The 17,405-nt window shown below is 42.3% G+C and overlaps 1 protein-coding gene across 1 annotated transcript in view; it reads left to right on the top strand.

Moving 5' to 3' along the window:
- Positions 1-12,780, top strand: part of AQP4 (aquaporin 4) — a 13,097-nt gene extending 317 nt beyond the window's left edge. The window contains exons 2-5 of the mRNA XM_006016396.3: positions 5,934-6,348; positions 7,177-7,341; positions 7,704-7,784; positions 11,784-12,780. Coding sequence (XP_006016458.1) covers positions 5,968-6,348; positions 7,177-7,341; positions 7,704-7,784; positions 11,784-12,062 — 906 coding nt within the window. The 5' untranslated portion in view covers positions 5,934-5,967 and the 3' untranslated portion in view covers positions 12,063-12,780. The remainder of the gene's footprint in view (positions 1-5,933; positions 6,349-7,176; positions 7,342-7,703; positions 7,785-11,783) is intronic.
- The last annotated feature ends 4,625 nt before the right edge of the window (positions 12,781-17,405 follow it).

The raw sequence follows: 17,405 nt of genomic DNA, 5'->3' as shown, positions 1-17,405 counted from the left end.
TGGGCAGCAGCGGGTTAAACGCCTGCTGTGGAGGTGGATCCGAGGCGAGGTCTCTCCTTGCAGCTGGAGCCCCGTCCCCCTCCCCGCTGCCGCCCTCTCCGCCCGGCCAAGGACTGAGTGTCCCGTCCCGGTCCCCCGGCCCCGTCCTGCCCGAGCGCAGCCGCGGAGCAGCCCCTGGCCTGTGAGTGCAGCTCGCCGGGGGCAGGCAGGAGGACTGGCCGGGGGCATCAACCCCAAGGGGGGTGACGGGCAAGCGCGATGCAGGGCTGCGCCTCGAGCAAGCCACCTGCTGGGGCCCCCTTGCCCCAGAAGAGCTGCCCCGGACGGGGTCACACCCTGGGCCCCTCCGGCTCTGCTGGCCCAAGTGGGACTGAGCAGGGGGTTTATCCCCACCCCCGTTCCCAGGGCCGGTCCAACCATTAGGCAAACTAGACGGTTGCCTAGCATGGTGCCAAAATTTGGTGGGAGGGGCACCAAAATGATATGCAGAACAAAATAACAGGAACATCATTCTCAATAACAGCCCTAGCTGGCTAGGGCTCCACTTTGGTCTAAGACCTGTGGTTCAGTAAGGGGAGAAAGACCTCTGAAAAGGTCTCAGAGGAAAGATCGCTAAACTCACGACTCCTACCCTTTGGGCACCAAGGTTCACAGTTCACCTAGGGCACCAATTACCCGTGGACCAGCCCTGACTGTTCCTCTCCCACTTGCAGCCTCCAGGGTCTGGGAGAGGGACTGGACATGGGCATGAGTGCCTGGTGCCTCCTGAACCTGGGGGCACACCTGCAGAAGCCACTGACCCTGTCAGGGGGGAACAGCCCTACCAACAGCATCAGTGTTGGCTGTCAGGGAGGGCACCGGCCCCGTCAGGGGGGCACGTGCACCAGCTACCAGTCACCTATGGACATGGGCTTGGAGGAGAGAGGCAGTGGGAGCAGGGGAATGAGGGGCATGGCCTCTGAATCACGGGTTCTGGGGTCCAGAGTCCCAGACCCTGCAATTCAGAGGCCATGCCCCTCACTCCCACTGCCCCGCTCCTCCAAGCCCATGTCCAGTCCCTCTTTAGATCTGGCTAAAGTGTCGGCTTCCATAGTTGCACACCTGAAGGATGGGCTGTGTGAAAAAGAGCTTCCTTGGAGGTGCCTGGGATCCTGCTGCTGTTGTCCATGAGGAGGGCTGGTGAACAGCAGTGTTTCCCCCAGTATTTCTTTCTAACTGCCTCCCTGGAAGCATTTCCCACCCCAAATACTTCTTTATTCTCTACCTGTGCAGTTAAAAGCTCAGCATTGCACCTCTCTGCTGCCCCACGCTCACCCCACAGAAGTACCACAAGCATGTGGTACTCTAAGTACCACGTGTTTGGTAAGTGCATCAGTTTGAAAACAAACTCACATTTATTAGAAAAGCCTATTGCCAAACAGCTGACATAAGTATGCATCTAAGTGAGTAATGAGTATTTGAGCTACAAACAGCTGTACCAAAGCAGAGCTGAAAATGCTCCAGCTTGCTACAGAGATGCCTTTGCTAATACACCTATTATTCCCAAAGAATTTGAGCAATTGAAGTGCATGGCATTGTTTGTAGCAAGCTTGCATTAACTATGTGCGGCTCATTTCATTTGTTGAAGTAATATTAGGCAAAGTTTTAAAAAGTGGACTTTATTATTTCTTTTACAATAATGTTTATAGGCAGGGTTTGAATTATACTTTGACTCTTAGAGGGGGGTCTGCAAAAAAACCCCAAAAACAGTTCATTCATGAACAAGTCCACCTAAGTGAAGGAGCAATCCAATTGGAGGGCCCCCAGGTTACGATTTTAAAATCTTACAATGGGGCTCAGACCCCCCCCTCCCTCCAGAGCTCCCCCTTAATTCACACTCTGTTTATAGGCCATAATCAAGATTGCAACTCTAACTACATGCTCATACAGTGCCTAGCAGCATAGAGAAGTCTGTGTTCCAAATAGTTTATCATCTAAATAGTTCTAACAGCTAAAGGACATAGGGGAAACACAAGCACAGAGGTATGAAGTGATTTGCTAAGGGTCACACAGCAGATCAGTGGAAGACTGAGACCTAAACCTCATGGGCCCTTGTCTTCTGATTCCCAGTTCACTACACTGTCCTCTAGACCAGAGGTGCTGAACATCCAGCCCTCAGGGTGGTGTCATCCGGTGGTGGGGTTCCCCATAAGTCTGGAATCTTGGCAACAGGGGAACAGTGGCATCTTTAACTGCTACTCTCCTGTTGCCAAGTTTCTAGACCCATGCAGAGCCCTGCAAGCCAATGATATGGCCCTGCATGCTAGATCACACCAGTCCATGGTAAGGCCAGTGCATGGAATCACTCTGTGGCCAGATCCAGCATGTGGAATTAAGCGGTGCATGGCCAGTCATCGTGCGAGGATCAGACCACCACACAGGGTTGAGCCAGTGAATGGAATTGTACCTGCACACCAACCCTCCCCAGGATCTGGCCTGCAAACCAGGCCCGCACCATTCATCCAGCCTGGGACAGGGTAGAAGATTGAGCACCCCTGCTCTAGACCAGTCTGCCAATCTTCTCAACAGTTAAGAGTGTACAATTACAGCTTTATAGCCATGCTGGCACACCCATGCCTGCAGGATGCTAAAAGAGCTGTGTGCAGAGAGAATCAAACATTTTGAATAAATCATTGTGCTCTTAGGATTAGCAGGATAGGAGTTCGCCTTCTCTTGGAAAACAGCTTCTCACTATTCATTATGTTACGCTTTGATAATAATACCTGGCTCTTATATAGCATTTTTTGCATTTTTAAGGTAAACATATTTAAATAAGCCATGCAGGATTACTGTGCCCACTATACAAGACAGCCCAGGAAAAACTGTGATGCCCAGAGTTAGTCTCTAGTTTCCCAGTATCCGTCTCCACAGCTTCAAAGAGGGGTACACTACACCAAGCTGATACATGACACACAAGTTTTCTTATGTGCCAATGAAAGTATGCCAACAGACACATTTGCTTGTCCACATCAGTCAGTTTATAGAAAGGTAGGAGAATGTGAGCACTTTGCAGATCCTGCTGCTCCCTGCTTGCTAGACGCAGTGGAAAGTGGCAAAGAGGTACAAGGAAGAGGGGTCCTTTCTCCTCCCCTGCATTCTGCTAATACAAAGGGTAGGTTATAATTGAAGTGACCAACCTGCAGCATGCACGCCATAACTGTCACAGGCAGCCTGTGTGTGTGTGTGCAATATGACAGATCAAGGAGGGGACAAGCACCACAGTGACAGATAGGGAAGGAAGCAGAAAGCAGAGCATCAGATTGGGAAGGGGAAGGGAATTGGTGGAGCACTAAGGGTGGACGAGGGACTGATCAAAACGTTGGTCCCCAGTGGGCTATAATATCCTTGATAAGGTAAGAACATATTTTTGTACCTATTTAAAGAGGAGGAAAATGAGGCACTGAGAGGTTGTGCATGGGCTAACATTGCACACTGATGCAAGAGCGGATCCAGAGTCATAGTTAGGCAGTTCCTGTCTCTGTCCTACCCTCAGTCTGCTAGTGTAAGTTGCTGCTGACAAGGTCATTTTTAGCTGGATCTGCATTAGACCTCGAATAATGATCGAGTTTGGCTTAATGTGAGAATCAGGGTTAAGATTCAAATTTGGGCCCAAATTTATATAAACAGCTTTTTGTAAAATGTGGCTATTTTAAATGATTGAAACTTTGCCAGCGTGGCTGTTGTTGCAAGATTTCCATAGTCTGAAGCTGTAAACTTTCATAGTTTCATAGTTTCAGGGTCGGAAGGGACCTAATAGATCTTCTAGCCCGACCCCCCGCCAGGGCGGGAGAACAACCCAAAAAACACAAACAAAACCACTCACCCTAAAAACAAAAACGGGACTCAAATGAGTCCAGCCAGGTAAGTATCCAGCCTCTTCTTAAAGATCCCCAGGGTAGGGGCCAGCACCACCTCCCTTGGAAGTTGGTTCCAGCTCCTAGCCGCCCTGACTGTGAAGTAGTTTTTTCGGATGTCAAACTTGTGAAGATAGTGCCATTTAGAAATTAAAGGGTTAGCCCTAGATTTTTAATTCTTTTCGTCCGGAGTCTTACCTAAAACCCAAACTCTAGAGGCAGTGTTTATATCTGGGTAGTGAAATTTTTTAAGCAGTCCAGTCTGAAATTTCAGTTTTGGCCCATAACTAACAGGGCAACCTCTAGCCAAAGGTCTCACGTCATTTCACAAATACTAGGCAATTGATTAAGTTTCATAATGGCCAAAGGAGATATGTGAGGTGATTACTGTTCTTATCTCAGATGTTGGAAAACTGAGGCAGTGCTTAAATGATCTGTCCAAGATTGCACAGCAAAACAGGGTCAGAAAGGAGATAAGGAAGTTCTGGGCTTTTGTGTTCATGGTAACTTGAAAGGGCCATATGCACTCTTGTGTAGATACTTCATTCAACACATTTCTTCAGATGTAAGTTGTGTTTGGTGTGTAGCTCAGCTTCCTCACATAACCAGTTATTACACTTCTCCATCCTTCCACTTAAAATGCTGCTGTAAGCTGCTGCTGTAAGCTGTAGCTGTTCACTACGTTTTTCTTTTACATTTTTTCTCTTTAACCAGTCTTTTTAACTTTTCCCTTTTTCTTTTTTGCCAGTCTTGTTTTCTTTTCTTGGAAATACATAAAAATCTCCCCTTTTGGTTGATTCACCTAATTTATTAATACTACAAATTACTTTTCTATGGTGACCCACTTTCTTGGGTCTCTGGGCATTTAACAAAAATGTAATTACTCCTGAAAGCAGGGTAGCTAATAAATATCAGAGCAGGTGCAGAGTTGAAACCAAAACACTTCTTTCTTCTTGCACAGAGCTCTCGACCCCCCCACCCATACAATTAAATCACTGTATCTCTCTTCTCATCTTAAAAGCACAGCCAGAAAAAAACAGCTTAACTACTGAATGTTTGATTCAGGGGCCAAAATTTAGGATATTTTATGTCCTTGTGGCTGAATTAATTTCTACACCATCTCCAGGGTGAAGAGATTGTTGTCTGCGCATACATACATTTTTAAATATGGTTTTGAATCAATAACAAAACAAAAAGACTTTCTCTTATAAAAGCAGTTCCAGGGAAATCACAATAAGGATGTTAGCTGAGAGCTTGGCATTACTGAACTATTGGGTTTACTTTGTAAAAGTCCCGATTTTCCCTAGACTTCCTTTATCAAATACATGGGGGTATTGTCCTGCAGAGTGCAATATGCTGAGACAGGGGTTAGCAATGCTTTTGGGGAGAGTGCCAAAAACACCCGCAACCTCAACTTGTAAGATGTTGGCCTGCCAGGGGCAGACAGTGGGGGAGCCACCAGGGGCCTGATCCTTGTTGTGGCAACGCAGCCTCAGTTCCTTCCCTGCCATCCACCCTGAGGGGTGCATGCACCTCCTGGCTGCCTGCCATAACTGGATCAGGCTCTGGGCAGGCCTCTGCCACCTGCCATGGACCCCGGGTTGCTTGTACCATGCAGTGGAGAGGCTGCAAGCAGCTGCACGGGGGTCTGTAGAGCCTGGCCCACCTCATTGCCAGTGGTGGATGTATATGCATCTCGAGGTGGATGGCAGGGAAGGGGCCAGAGCTGCACTGCCACAACAAGGATCGGACCCTCGTGGGTCTTCCACTGATTGCCCAGGGGTGTGTGCCAAGCAAAATGCCTTCGCCTGCCACACTGGCACACGTGCGGGAAGTTGCCTACCCCTGTGGGAAAAGGTCCTCAAATATTACCGATGTTTTCAAGGGCAGCTTGTCTCACAATGCATAATTCTGGTGTTGAACCTCTCAGAATGCTTGACATTGCTGCTGCCCCCAGAAAATCTGCCAGATAACGATGCTGTTCTGCAAAACTTGAGGCTGATTCAGTGTCTTTTGATACAGATTTGTTTTTCTTTTCAGCAAGTGTGGACGCCTGTGTAAGTGTGAGACCATCATGGTGGCATTTAAAGGAGTCTGGACTCAGCCTTTCTGGAAAGCTGTTTCAGCAGAATTTTTGGCCATGCTAATTTTTGTCCTCCTCAGCCTTGGCTCTACAATCAACTGGGGTGGATCTGAAAAGCCTCTACCTGTAGACATGGTCCTTATTTCCCTCTGCTTTGGACTCAGCATTGCAACTATGGTGCAGTGTTTTGGACACATCAGTGGAGGCCATATTAACCCTGCTGTGACTGTTGCTATGGTCTGCACTAGGAAGATCAGCCTTGCCAAGTCTGTCTTCTACATTGTTGCCCAGTGCCTGGGTGCTATTGCAGGGGCAGGACTTCTCTACCTTGTCACACCCCGAGATGTGGTGGGAGGCTTGGGAGTTACTATGGTAACAACTTTTGCTCCTACTCTTAAAGCAGAATAATTAGACAATACAGTTACTGTTACATAGTGATGCTTTAAGGTTATTGCTGGCTTATTTATAACTCCTAGATTTTTTTAAGTTCTCATTAGGACAAGTTCATAGCTATTATTTTACAGAAGTTTTCTGTTCTAGAACTTCCCCAAATCTGATGAAGACAGGTAATGCTAATTTACACACACAATTTAAATAATACATGCATGAAATACAACTTTAAGATGAATTGTGTAGGAAATTAATTCTATGTCTTTATAATGGTGATTGAAAAAAATATCAATTTAAAATGACACACTTTTGAAATAGATTGTGCCTTAGATTTCAGCTTTGTTCTAAACTAATAAGGAATGCCATCAGTTAGCCCTGTTGCAGGACTTATTAAAATGCACTTGAGCCGCATACGGCTTAATTTTTAATTGAAATTTAAATTAATTAAGTTGGGGCTAATTAATGAATTTATAATTGAATAGTATATTACAGTGCTCCCAAGAAGAAAATTGTGCAAGTTTAAGTGCAGCATTTGCAAATCCCTGTGTAAAAGTCAACTGTGCTCTGCAGTTTAACTTTGAAGTTCTTAGTGGAATAACGTAGAACTTTCTTCATCAGTCTAACAGGAATTTTCTATGGCTGTCAGAATAAAAAGTGTGGAAAATTAATTCAAACCTCTATAAAGTGCAATGGTGTTTCATCATTGTGCACCATTTTAAACTGTCTTAATCACAAAACAATTAAAATTTGAGTGCCTGTTTGAATTGCAGACTCACATTTGCTTCATCTCTGTTTCTTTTTTTTTCCCAGGTACATGGCAATCTCTCCGCTGGCCATGGACTCCTGGTGGAGTTGATAATTACATTCCAGCTGGTTTTTACTATTTTTGCCAGCTGTGATTCAAAACGAAAAGACGTCACTGGTTCAGTAGCTTTAGCAATTGGATTTTCTGTTGCAATTGGACACTTATTTGCGGTAAGTGAATGGCTTCTCAGTAATAGAGATTTTCCAGCATCCCCACTCCAGAACTAGGCAAGAGAGCCTGCAGCCTTTGCAGCTGCTGTGGATCCAACCCAGAGCTCAGAGAAATCAACAGGGAGGCTTTCCAGAGAGGACGTTACTCTAGGACTTATCTGCCTATTTATGTGATGCTTTTGTTAGTTGTATGAGCAGAATGGTAAGTGGACTGGAGGATGATAATGCCCCTAATACTACAATAATGAACAGCAATACAAAACTAGAGATTCCTACATTGCAGCAAATGACAGTAGTGACTAGCATTGGCTGAATACTAATCTTCTAATAATAATAACATTTAACCTTTTATATTTTTATAGATCAACTACACTGGTGCCAGTATGAACCCTGCTCGATCATTTGGACCTGCTGTTATTATGGGAAAATGGGAAAACCAATGGGTAACCCTACATTTATGTTTCATTTACCATTACAATGAATAGCCACCAAGCATTTCTTTAATTCCCCTCAACTTTTTTCTTGTTCTTCATAGCACATTCCACACAGACCATTAATGGGAAAGGTAGGCACTGACCCTGCTGTGTGCTTTACCATATTTATCTGTACTTTGTCTAAAGTAAACATCTTAATGTTGTGCTCTTTCTATTCAGGATGGGATGAATAGTTGTAGTGTATTGTAGACTGGGAGGTTATTTTTTTAAGGTAGTTGCTACTGGAGAGAGAAAGGGATTCCCACAGGTGTCACATTTCTCTTAGTCCTAAAACAAATCATGCCAGACATACAAAATAAGGGAGCTGACCCTCTTTGGGCTGCTTTCAGTGAGACTACCTGAGGGCATATTACATGTGCTCTGGAAGGCATGAGGGGGCTCTTTAATTAGCAAGCTGTGCTAATTAAAAGCACCTGCACATCATGTGTATCAGCATCCTCTGCGCTGAAAATGGTGGCAGGGCGCTTTGAACTAAAACTCATCAAACGAGCTTTAGTTCAAAGTGCCTTGCCACCCTTTTTCAGCACAGGGACGCTGATACACATGACACTAGAGTCTGCTGGAGCGCGGTAATTTCCACTCGATTAATCAAGTCTGCTCCGACAAGCTGGATTTCCAGCATGTTGAAGCCGGCTCTATGCACGCGTATAGGAACCCTGAGTGACTAAATTGCTCACCAAGGTGAGATAAGGTGTTTGCAATCTGGCCTTTTAAAGAGACAGACCAGATATTACCTATTCTGATTAGCCAACGTCAGCTCAATTCGGAGTACAGGTATGGGTGCTGTTTTAATTAAGAGATCATCATGGATGATGACGATGCCATAACCAGCTAACTCATTCTTTACAAGGTTTTATCAACAACTCAATATTTGATAGAGGGAAATGGATAATGTGTGTGTAGCTTCACCTAATTAAACTTAAAGCATTTTTACAGATGCTTAGGAACCTAGAATAGGACCACAGAGTCCTGTCACCTGCCTTTGTAGACAGTCCTTACTCAAGGAATCCCCAAACTTACCGCTGCAGGCCCTCACACACAAATACAAACTGACTCCTGAAACACCAACAGCCTGCAACACCATGCCATAGGTAAAAGCAGAGAAGGTGAGGGCACTTCCAGTGCCCTGCTACTGCAGTTGGTTAATGTATGCTCAGGAGATCCTAGGAAAAGACCATGGCCCAGCTTAGAAAAGAAGGCAAAACCCACAGTCTGTGTCACTCTAACCCAAGGAAAAACTTATTCTTGACCCAGATTGTCATTCAGTATGATGTTAGTGGAAGAGCAAGAGCTTGGAAACTAAGGGTTTTCTAAGCACTGATTAGTGCCCCACCACCACCACCCCAGTCAAAATGCCCCCAGCCTTGGGTGTGGCTAATGTCCTGATGCTTCAAAAGAAGGTAAAAAAACAAACCCAGAAGCTAGTAACATCCATGAATAGAAAAAAATTCTTCCATGCCTCAGATGACAGCCAAAGCTCAGAAACATGAGATTACCAGACACCTTCCACACTAGCAAAAAGTTACATGTCTGTTCCAACCCAGCAATTTCAAATACTTATTTCTGCATAGCACACATGCCAATTGTAAAACTAGAATTCTCTGTGCTACCGTACCATAAACTAGTCCAGTTTAATATTCAATATTAAAAATATTCTAGCATTATCTTTAAGAAAATCGCCTGGAAAGAGAGACAGTTTATTCTTAATCTGAAGTTGTGGGTCCTATAGTGCTCCTACTGGAGTTGATAATTGTATGTCCATTATCTTCAGCTAGAGGGGGATCAGGCTCCAATCCTGCAAACACCCATGGCAGTAACTTTATTCCTGCATCCTAGTGAAAGAGATTTTCTCTGTTTCTAGTCAGTGGTTTCTTCTTATTAAAAACTACTGACATTTTTCAATTCTAAATGAGTCAAAACAGGGTAAAAACCTGTCAATTATATATATGCATATCAGGTTTTGTGTAGCAACATTTTAAAAGGGTGTAACTTCTGTCCTAACTATTGCAAAAGAGATGGTCCCCAGCTATTAGCAGAGGCACTTATTCTACAGGACTACTGAGAGTCATATTAAGGACCACACACCAGGGATGTATGTGTGTGTGCACTATATTTGCATATCCAAGAATAATTACGTACCTAACTGCCTGTTGTGTCTGCACAGAAGCTGGGTACATAAAGCATTCTATGATTTCAAAATTATGGATTTACATTCTCCTGAAAACATGATCCTAAAAATAGAATTATTTCTGCATATGCTTCAAAAGGTTTCTTTTCCTCACAAACACCTCATCATCTTGAGTAGAAATGCAAAAAGCAAACCAATTTGCTGCTTAGAGTTTTATTCTCTTTGTGCTTCCTTGCAAGCAGTGCAAATAAAATGAGGTTCTTAACTGACAATTCAGCAAACAAAAAGCCATTTAGAGGCTGCCTCATGACAGGGTACATACATACCAGCTAAAATCACACAAAACTGCTCTATTGTTGAAGATAAAGAGGCCTAAATCTTTACTGCACTGCCCCTTGGGCCATCATTCTCACCTGTGCAAAGTGTAAAAGAAATTACCACATCAGGACAGTGGCATCCCACACTTGTTTGGCATAGGGGCAAGTGACTGCACAAGGGGCCTTTTCATGTAGATCCACCATTTCCCTTGTTTTCTCCATAGAGAAAAATTTATAGGCATAGTTGTACTGGTCCCAAGCATTTGAAATGTGGAAAACATCAGGACTTGGCTGATAAAGAACTTGAATGTTGCCTCACTGGGCAAAATTCAGCATCAGGTTACAGACCTTCTGCTCCCTGAAAGAAAAGCTAGTCAGTTGTCATTAACAGAGACAGATGGCACAAGGGAATGGCATGAGGCACAAGTAACCTCCATATCAAGAAGCCCAGCAATGCTTCCTGGGACCACCAGTATCAGTATCAACTACCACTAGTCATCACTGAGGAGTAGGTAAGGAATAATGTACAAGATATTGTCCACTGGTAGAGGAATATTGCACAGAGTTGTTTGGAGACATAAAGGTTGTAGGTGGAAAGAGGCATTTTTTGTGACCTTTCTGAGTCCCAGTATCCTTGGCCTATGTACCAGCCAATCTGCTCCAGTAGTCCAGTAACTTAATGTTTGGGTCTCTCTTTTTAAAAGAACAAGGGAAATGGTGGATCTACATCACTAACATTCCTAAAATTAAAGATATTTAGTAGCTTCTCCATATCCTGTTGTTCTGTGCTCACCATGGTTTTCTAGGCTTTATCATGAAAGCACAAAGAGTTTAAGAGGAGCGTCTGAGCTGTTAAATCTACAGATGGTACCATTCAGGATGTCTAGGTGGGATTTTGTGTATATTTTCCCCTTTTCAGAGAAAGGAAAAAGACTTGTGAGCCTGTGAACAGAGACACTGAGGACTTGAGGATGAGTCTTTACTCTGCAAAGTGGTGGTCTACTGAAACATGCTAAAACATACCAGCATCACTCTAAAAGTGCTAGTTTCTAAACCTGAAAGCATGTAGCTAGGTTTGCATGGCTCTGTGTTTGAGCTAATGAACATTGAGTCACTGGAACTTATTAGCCCAGACGCATCACTGCAGAAGTATAGCTGCATTGCTTCCAGCTCAGGAGACAACCTGCACATTGCAGTAATGTATTTTAGGTACTACAGCTTGGCTTGGTAAGTTTGCAGCTCAGACACACCTCCATTAGTACAACTGGGAATAATAGCACCTCTCAATCTTGTAAGTCCATTGGGAGGGAAAGTTCATCAGATGTGCTAGGAAAAGCCACAGAAGTACCTAAGTAAGTGCATGTGCATGGTAAGGATGGTTAAGAGCTCCAGGCAAGTGGTTTGGTGGACACCAATTATTTTAAAGTCTAAAGTAGAGGCACTTTTCTCTGAAATCCATTTTTTTTTCAACATGTACTGTTGCATTTTTCCCTCTCTCTGTAGGTGTATTGGTTAGGACCTATAATAGGAGCAGTCCTTGCAGGTGCCCTTTATGAATATGTCTACTGTCCAGATGTTGAACTCAAGCATCGTTTTAAAGATGTCTTCAGTAAGGCTACCCAGCAGTCTAAAGGGAAATATGTGGAGGTGGAAGATAGTCGGAGTCAAATAGAAACTGATGATTTGATCCTGAAGCCTGGCATCGTTCATGTGATTGACATTGAAAGAGGTGAAGACAAGAAGAGAGGTGATCCGTCCAGTGAGGTGCTGTCTTCAGTATGACTAGCAAGGAGCACTGAAAGCAGAGAACAGCCTTGTAGCATGTCCACAGATATCCTTCCACCCATTAGAGAGACAGATTTACTGTAAAGCAAGTATATACGACACCTTAAACTGTATGGTGATGAAAGCAGCTAGGTAGTTAGGTAGTTGTTTTACCGAGCCATACATCTTCTCAGTTTGAATATTAAAGGTTTACTTTACTTAAGGGGTCCCCACCGATTATTCCAAATTCAGAAATATTCTTTCCCCCCCTTTTTTTTGGAATATCCCTAAAATCAATTTAAAAGAGAGATGAAAGCATTTCCCTTTAATAAGTTAATCAATAGTGAGATGGAAATAAAGATATTTAACATTCAGATTGACAGTTAAGACTTATCAGCAAATGCCTATAGACATACAGACATATTTATCAGATTGTTCTTCTGACACTTAATTGGCTGTTGTCAACCCTGATTAGAATATCTTACCATTAAGCAGTTTTTGCAAGGTTCAGTGCTAAAAATGCCAGTGTACAGTATTTAACAGATTCATCCAAATTAAAAAAAAAGGAAGTGTTGGTTTTTTTCTTGTGTATCCCCTCTCATCATTTCTTTAAAACCTACTTCTGAAACACTATATTGTTTCATAGTTTCATAGTTCTAGGGTCGGAAGGGACCTAATAGATCTTCTAGCCCGACCCCCTGCCAGGGCGGGAGAACAACCCAAAAAAAAACAAACAAACAAACAAACAAACCGTAAAAACAAAAACGGGACTCAAATGAGTCCAGCCAGGTAAGTATCCAGCCTCTTCTTAAAGATCCCCAGGGTAGGGGCCAGCACCACCTCCCTTGGAAGTTGGTTCCAGCTCCTAGCCGCCCTAACTGTGAAGTTGTTGATTGGTAGAAAATAGGTACTGATCAGTCATCCTACCTTTTTTTACTCATTAGGTATCCACAGTATATAAAAACACTGCTTTCTTCTCTGCTTATGACCAGAAATAGTGAAACTGAAATTCTGATTTGAGCTGCAAAACATTTTCATAGATTGTATACAAGTTAGTATAGCTGTCCATCTGGTGAAATGTTCTTTTGAGGTTCAGCTATTGATCATTTAGGGTTGCCAGACTATCAAGGTCATTCGGAAAACATGAAAGCTCACGTGTTACTCAGTAACTCAAGTAAAAGATATCAGAAGAAAGGAAGGCGTATCTGTTTTCAGTGCTCTTGTTCAAATAAACATTTCTGTGCTAATTTATATAACCTAAATGTTTAAATGACTTACCCACTTTGCTTACAAGGAGACTATTTTTTATTTATTAGCAAAGTAGATGAGGTTTTATTTTAACTCTGGGTAACTATATTGAAATACTGATTGGGAAATATTTTTGATAAAGGATAATATTAATATGACTACTTTGGCTTTGACTGTTGTTAACTGGTCTCTCTTTAGTTGAACAGCATTGATGAGTGTTCCACTGTTCATATAGTTTTATTCTATCATGTCTATAGTAACATTTTCGCCATTAGTCTTATTTCTTAATAAGAAAAGAAAGTGAGATGCTTTATAAAAGAATGTGAAAAGGGATGTCCCGATGTTTCTACACACATAAAGATAACCAATCTTTCCTCTATGGAAGCATTTCAACAGATATAGCTAACCCAACCAAAAAGTTTTTTAGAGCTCTTCCTAACCAACACACTGCTTTGTTCCTAACCAATTGCTTGGATTTTTTTGTGATATGCCATTACAGTGCTGTTGGAGTACTATGTTATTACCATAATTATATGTGTTTTGTAATCTAAAACATGAAAAGTCATTGATGCTTACATAAACACCGGAGGAAAATGAATCAGCAAAGGTTGTAAATTGTAGTAGGCTGGTCTATTCTTTGACATATTAAATGAGTTTGTTCTAATGTATTAGATAGATACAGTGATGGAGTAATAGACCGCTAGTAAACTCAAAGCTGTGCATCATTGCGGAAGGGCAATACTGGTATATTTGTTTTTCTGTTCTCATATCCCCTTTATGATAGCTTTCACCCCTATAGGAAAGAGAAATATATTTTATTAACTGTACATAGGATACAATGTACAGCATCAACATTCATGAATATAAATGTAAGTAAGAGCATGCATGACATTTTTAGTAGGACAGAAATCTGCTTTTGTTCAGTGGGAAGTACAAGGTCTGATGGCTAAGACATATACTGTCTCTCTGTACAAGACTGGATTTTACCTTAAACAAATTCAGTGGGAAAAATTTAAAACTTGAGCACTTTTTCTGCCCTAATTTTGTTCTGCTTTTTGGACTAATTTTTTTTGGACTTTGCAAAACACTTTGCATGGTTTCAGCTGCAAGCTAAATGGAGAAAGTTATCATCACATTTGTAGACTTTAAAAGATTTTTTTTGCATTTAATTTTTGTACTAAGCACGCTCTAGTAACTCATGATTTGTAAAGTTTGTAGGGCATCATATTATTCAAATACAAGACTGTGATTATGTTATTTTGTATTTACGGCCCTTTTAGACAAAAGGAATTAAATGTGTACCTTCCCCAACTATCTACAGTCAGATTCTATTGCCGAGGTGAATATAAAACTAGCCAAGTTAATTAAAAGACTTTTTTTTTTCATGAAACACTATTAATGAAGGGTGGCAAACACTCAGTGCCTGTCTCAGGAGACTTCTTCACACAAAGAAAGAGACAGTGATAAGACAGATTGCTGAACAAAGAAGGCAGGGAGAAAGGGAAGCCAAAGCAAATACAATGCAATCTGGTGAGGGATATTGCCACCCGGTGTCTGTAGACTTAAGGGGGTATGGTAAGAAAAGTGAGATAACAGTGGGTCAGCTTGTAGTCTCACTGAGGAAGACTCTTTGAGAGGTTTGCTGTTGACTATCATGGAAGCAATGAAGTGTCATTTTAGTATTTGATATCGTTCTCTCATACAAACTGTATTTTGTATGTGTTTTTCAAGATTAAAGGTTGAGAGAGATCCTTTCGGCAAGATATATTACTTTGAAAGCAGGTGCATTTGACTTGAGCTTTATGACCCACCTCTAAAGCAAACTCCAGGAATATTTCTCATTACAGTCTATTCTACAGCACCACACAGAGAGATCATCATTAAACAAAGGGAATGCCACAGATCAATCACTTTAAGAAGTTGTCTTAGCCTCAACCTGAAGGAATATGTGATCTTATAAATTGTTTTCTGTGGTGTCATTAGCATGTAGTATATACCTTTTGGTTAAACACTATAGACTAACATGACTTTTTCTCATGATCTGGTTTGTATTTTAGTATTGTTTAATAATACTCTTGTACTTTATATTTTGTTGGCTATAAGTTGCATGCACCTGGTAATATAACTTGGTAACCTAAGTTTTACAATGTAAATCTTATTTGTTCATGATGGTGAGTGGATATGACAATAACTATACCCATTGGTCATTATGACCCCAGTATCCTTGAAATTTAGAAATGGAAACGATCAACCAGATGGACTCGTACATCTGCTCTGTCAACGAAGGAGTTGTTTCCTTCAGTATATTCACATCAGGACCAAGGTATTCAAAATATTTAATTGCTGTCAATCAAAACTAAAAGGTCAGAAGTGGATTAAATTTAAGCAAACAAATATCTTTTAAAATGCAAGAATCCTAAATGGTTCATGACCCCAATTATAACTGTTCTCATAAATATGTATATCCTGCAGCATCTGATGTACTATATTCCTTCTGCTATTGAAGTACAGGGAGCTATAATTGACCTCAGTAGGTATAGGCCAAACTTTGCATATCACATCATCTGCTTGCATCTAGTACATGTGTTAGTACATGAGTTTTCTGTGATATGTTTTGTTTGTGGTTACCAGTACTTTGCTTTAGCAGTTGGGTAAAATGCCAATTATCACTGTAATAAATTACAGGGATTTCCACATTTTAAATGCTGGTTACAAAGATGTAGCAGTTATGCTTTGCAATGTTTTGTCAGAAGCCTCTGAAAATATATGCCAGATATTATACACAGCACAATGTTAAAAAGTAGGAATCAAGTATAAAAGAAATCATATTCTGGGTCTTCTCTTAGGACATCAGAAATACCAATTTAGAATCAAATTTATATAACTCGCCACCAAAGTGGCCGCGTCCAGACAAACACAGACATTTGGTTCCATGGGGACAAGTAGCAGTGGTGCACCTTGTGCCACAGCTACTTGTCCCTGGGGAACGCCTGTGTCACGCACACTTTGGCTCATGGCAAGTTACCCCAGCAGGTGGTAGAGGAGGCTAGGTCCAGCACTGGGCTGGCTCCAGCAGCCTTACCTGGGCGCTAGAGGCCTCCCAGGGCTGCAGTGGTGGTGATCCTGCCAGGCGGAGCCTAGCTGGCAGCTACAGCATAACTCTGGGCGGACCAGCTCTGCTTTTCAGCAGTCCTTGCTGCCTGTGCATGCGCTGCTCCATTTTTTTTTCTGTGGGTTTTTTTGACCCCTGGATATCCAAGGGTCAAAAAAACCTGTGGAGGGGGATGGGGAAGCAGAGCATTGCATGCATGGGCAGCATGCCCTTGCAGCACGGAGAAGACCTAACTGTGCAGTATGTGGCGCTGCAGATGTGTTTGCGATGCCACATACCGCAAAGCTGCGCCCATCTAGACATGCCCAGTGTGTGCATCTGAGTTGATCAAGGATACGTTGAATAAATATCCTTGAAAATATGCAAACAGAATTTATTATTAGTTTGTACTAGCCAGGTCAGAGTGGTACAGTCACTGCAATTCAGAAAAAATGGAGAATGCATGGATGTTTCCACCAAGTTTTTGATTATTAAAATGTTAATCACTACAATATCAAAGCTGTACTAAAGAATTTTAAACTTTAATATATAACATTTTGCTGTATTTTGTATTGTTATTGTAAATAAACTATTGTCTGCTTAAAATGTAAATGCATTGTTTGGTAACTGGGAAACATGTAAGATTTTGGGCAGCAGGAGAGCAGCAACACTGCCACCACTTCCCCACTTCCAAATTTCCAGACCCATGGGGAGCTATGGGAGCTGGATAATGTGGCTCATCGGGCTGGATTCTGACCCATGGCCCGAGGTTGAGTATCCCTGCCCTATTCTAGAGGGCACTGTTCAGGGGGGTAGAAGACACAGGCCTAAGTCCCTTCAGACTCCCAGGGTCTTACCGTTGGAGTTGTTTGGTAAATTTGCTGAGGGGCTTACAGAAATGACAGCCAAATGTGGAAAGTTTATCAGATAGCTTTTCCAGGTGGTAGTTCATAGAACTGTATACTCATTGGTGCAAAGGCATGGTAATTTTTGTTCCTCATTTCTTCATAATCCTATTCTTC

Source organism: Alligator sinensis, unplaced genomic scaffold (genome assembly GCF_000455745.1).
Source record: "Alligator sinensis unplaced genomic scaffold, ASM45574v1 scaffold117_1, whole genome shotgun sequence".
Taxonomy (NCBI): domain Eukaryota; kingdom Metazoa; phylum Chordata; order Crocodylia; family Alligatoridae; genus Alligator; species Alligator sinensis.
The sequence above is the reverse complement of the archived record's forward strand: the minus strand, read 5'-3'. Positions and strand labels throughout refer to the sequence as shown.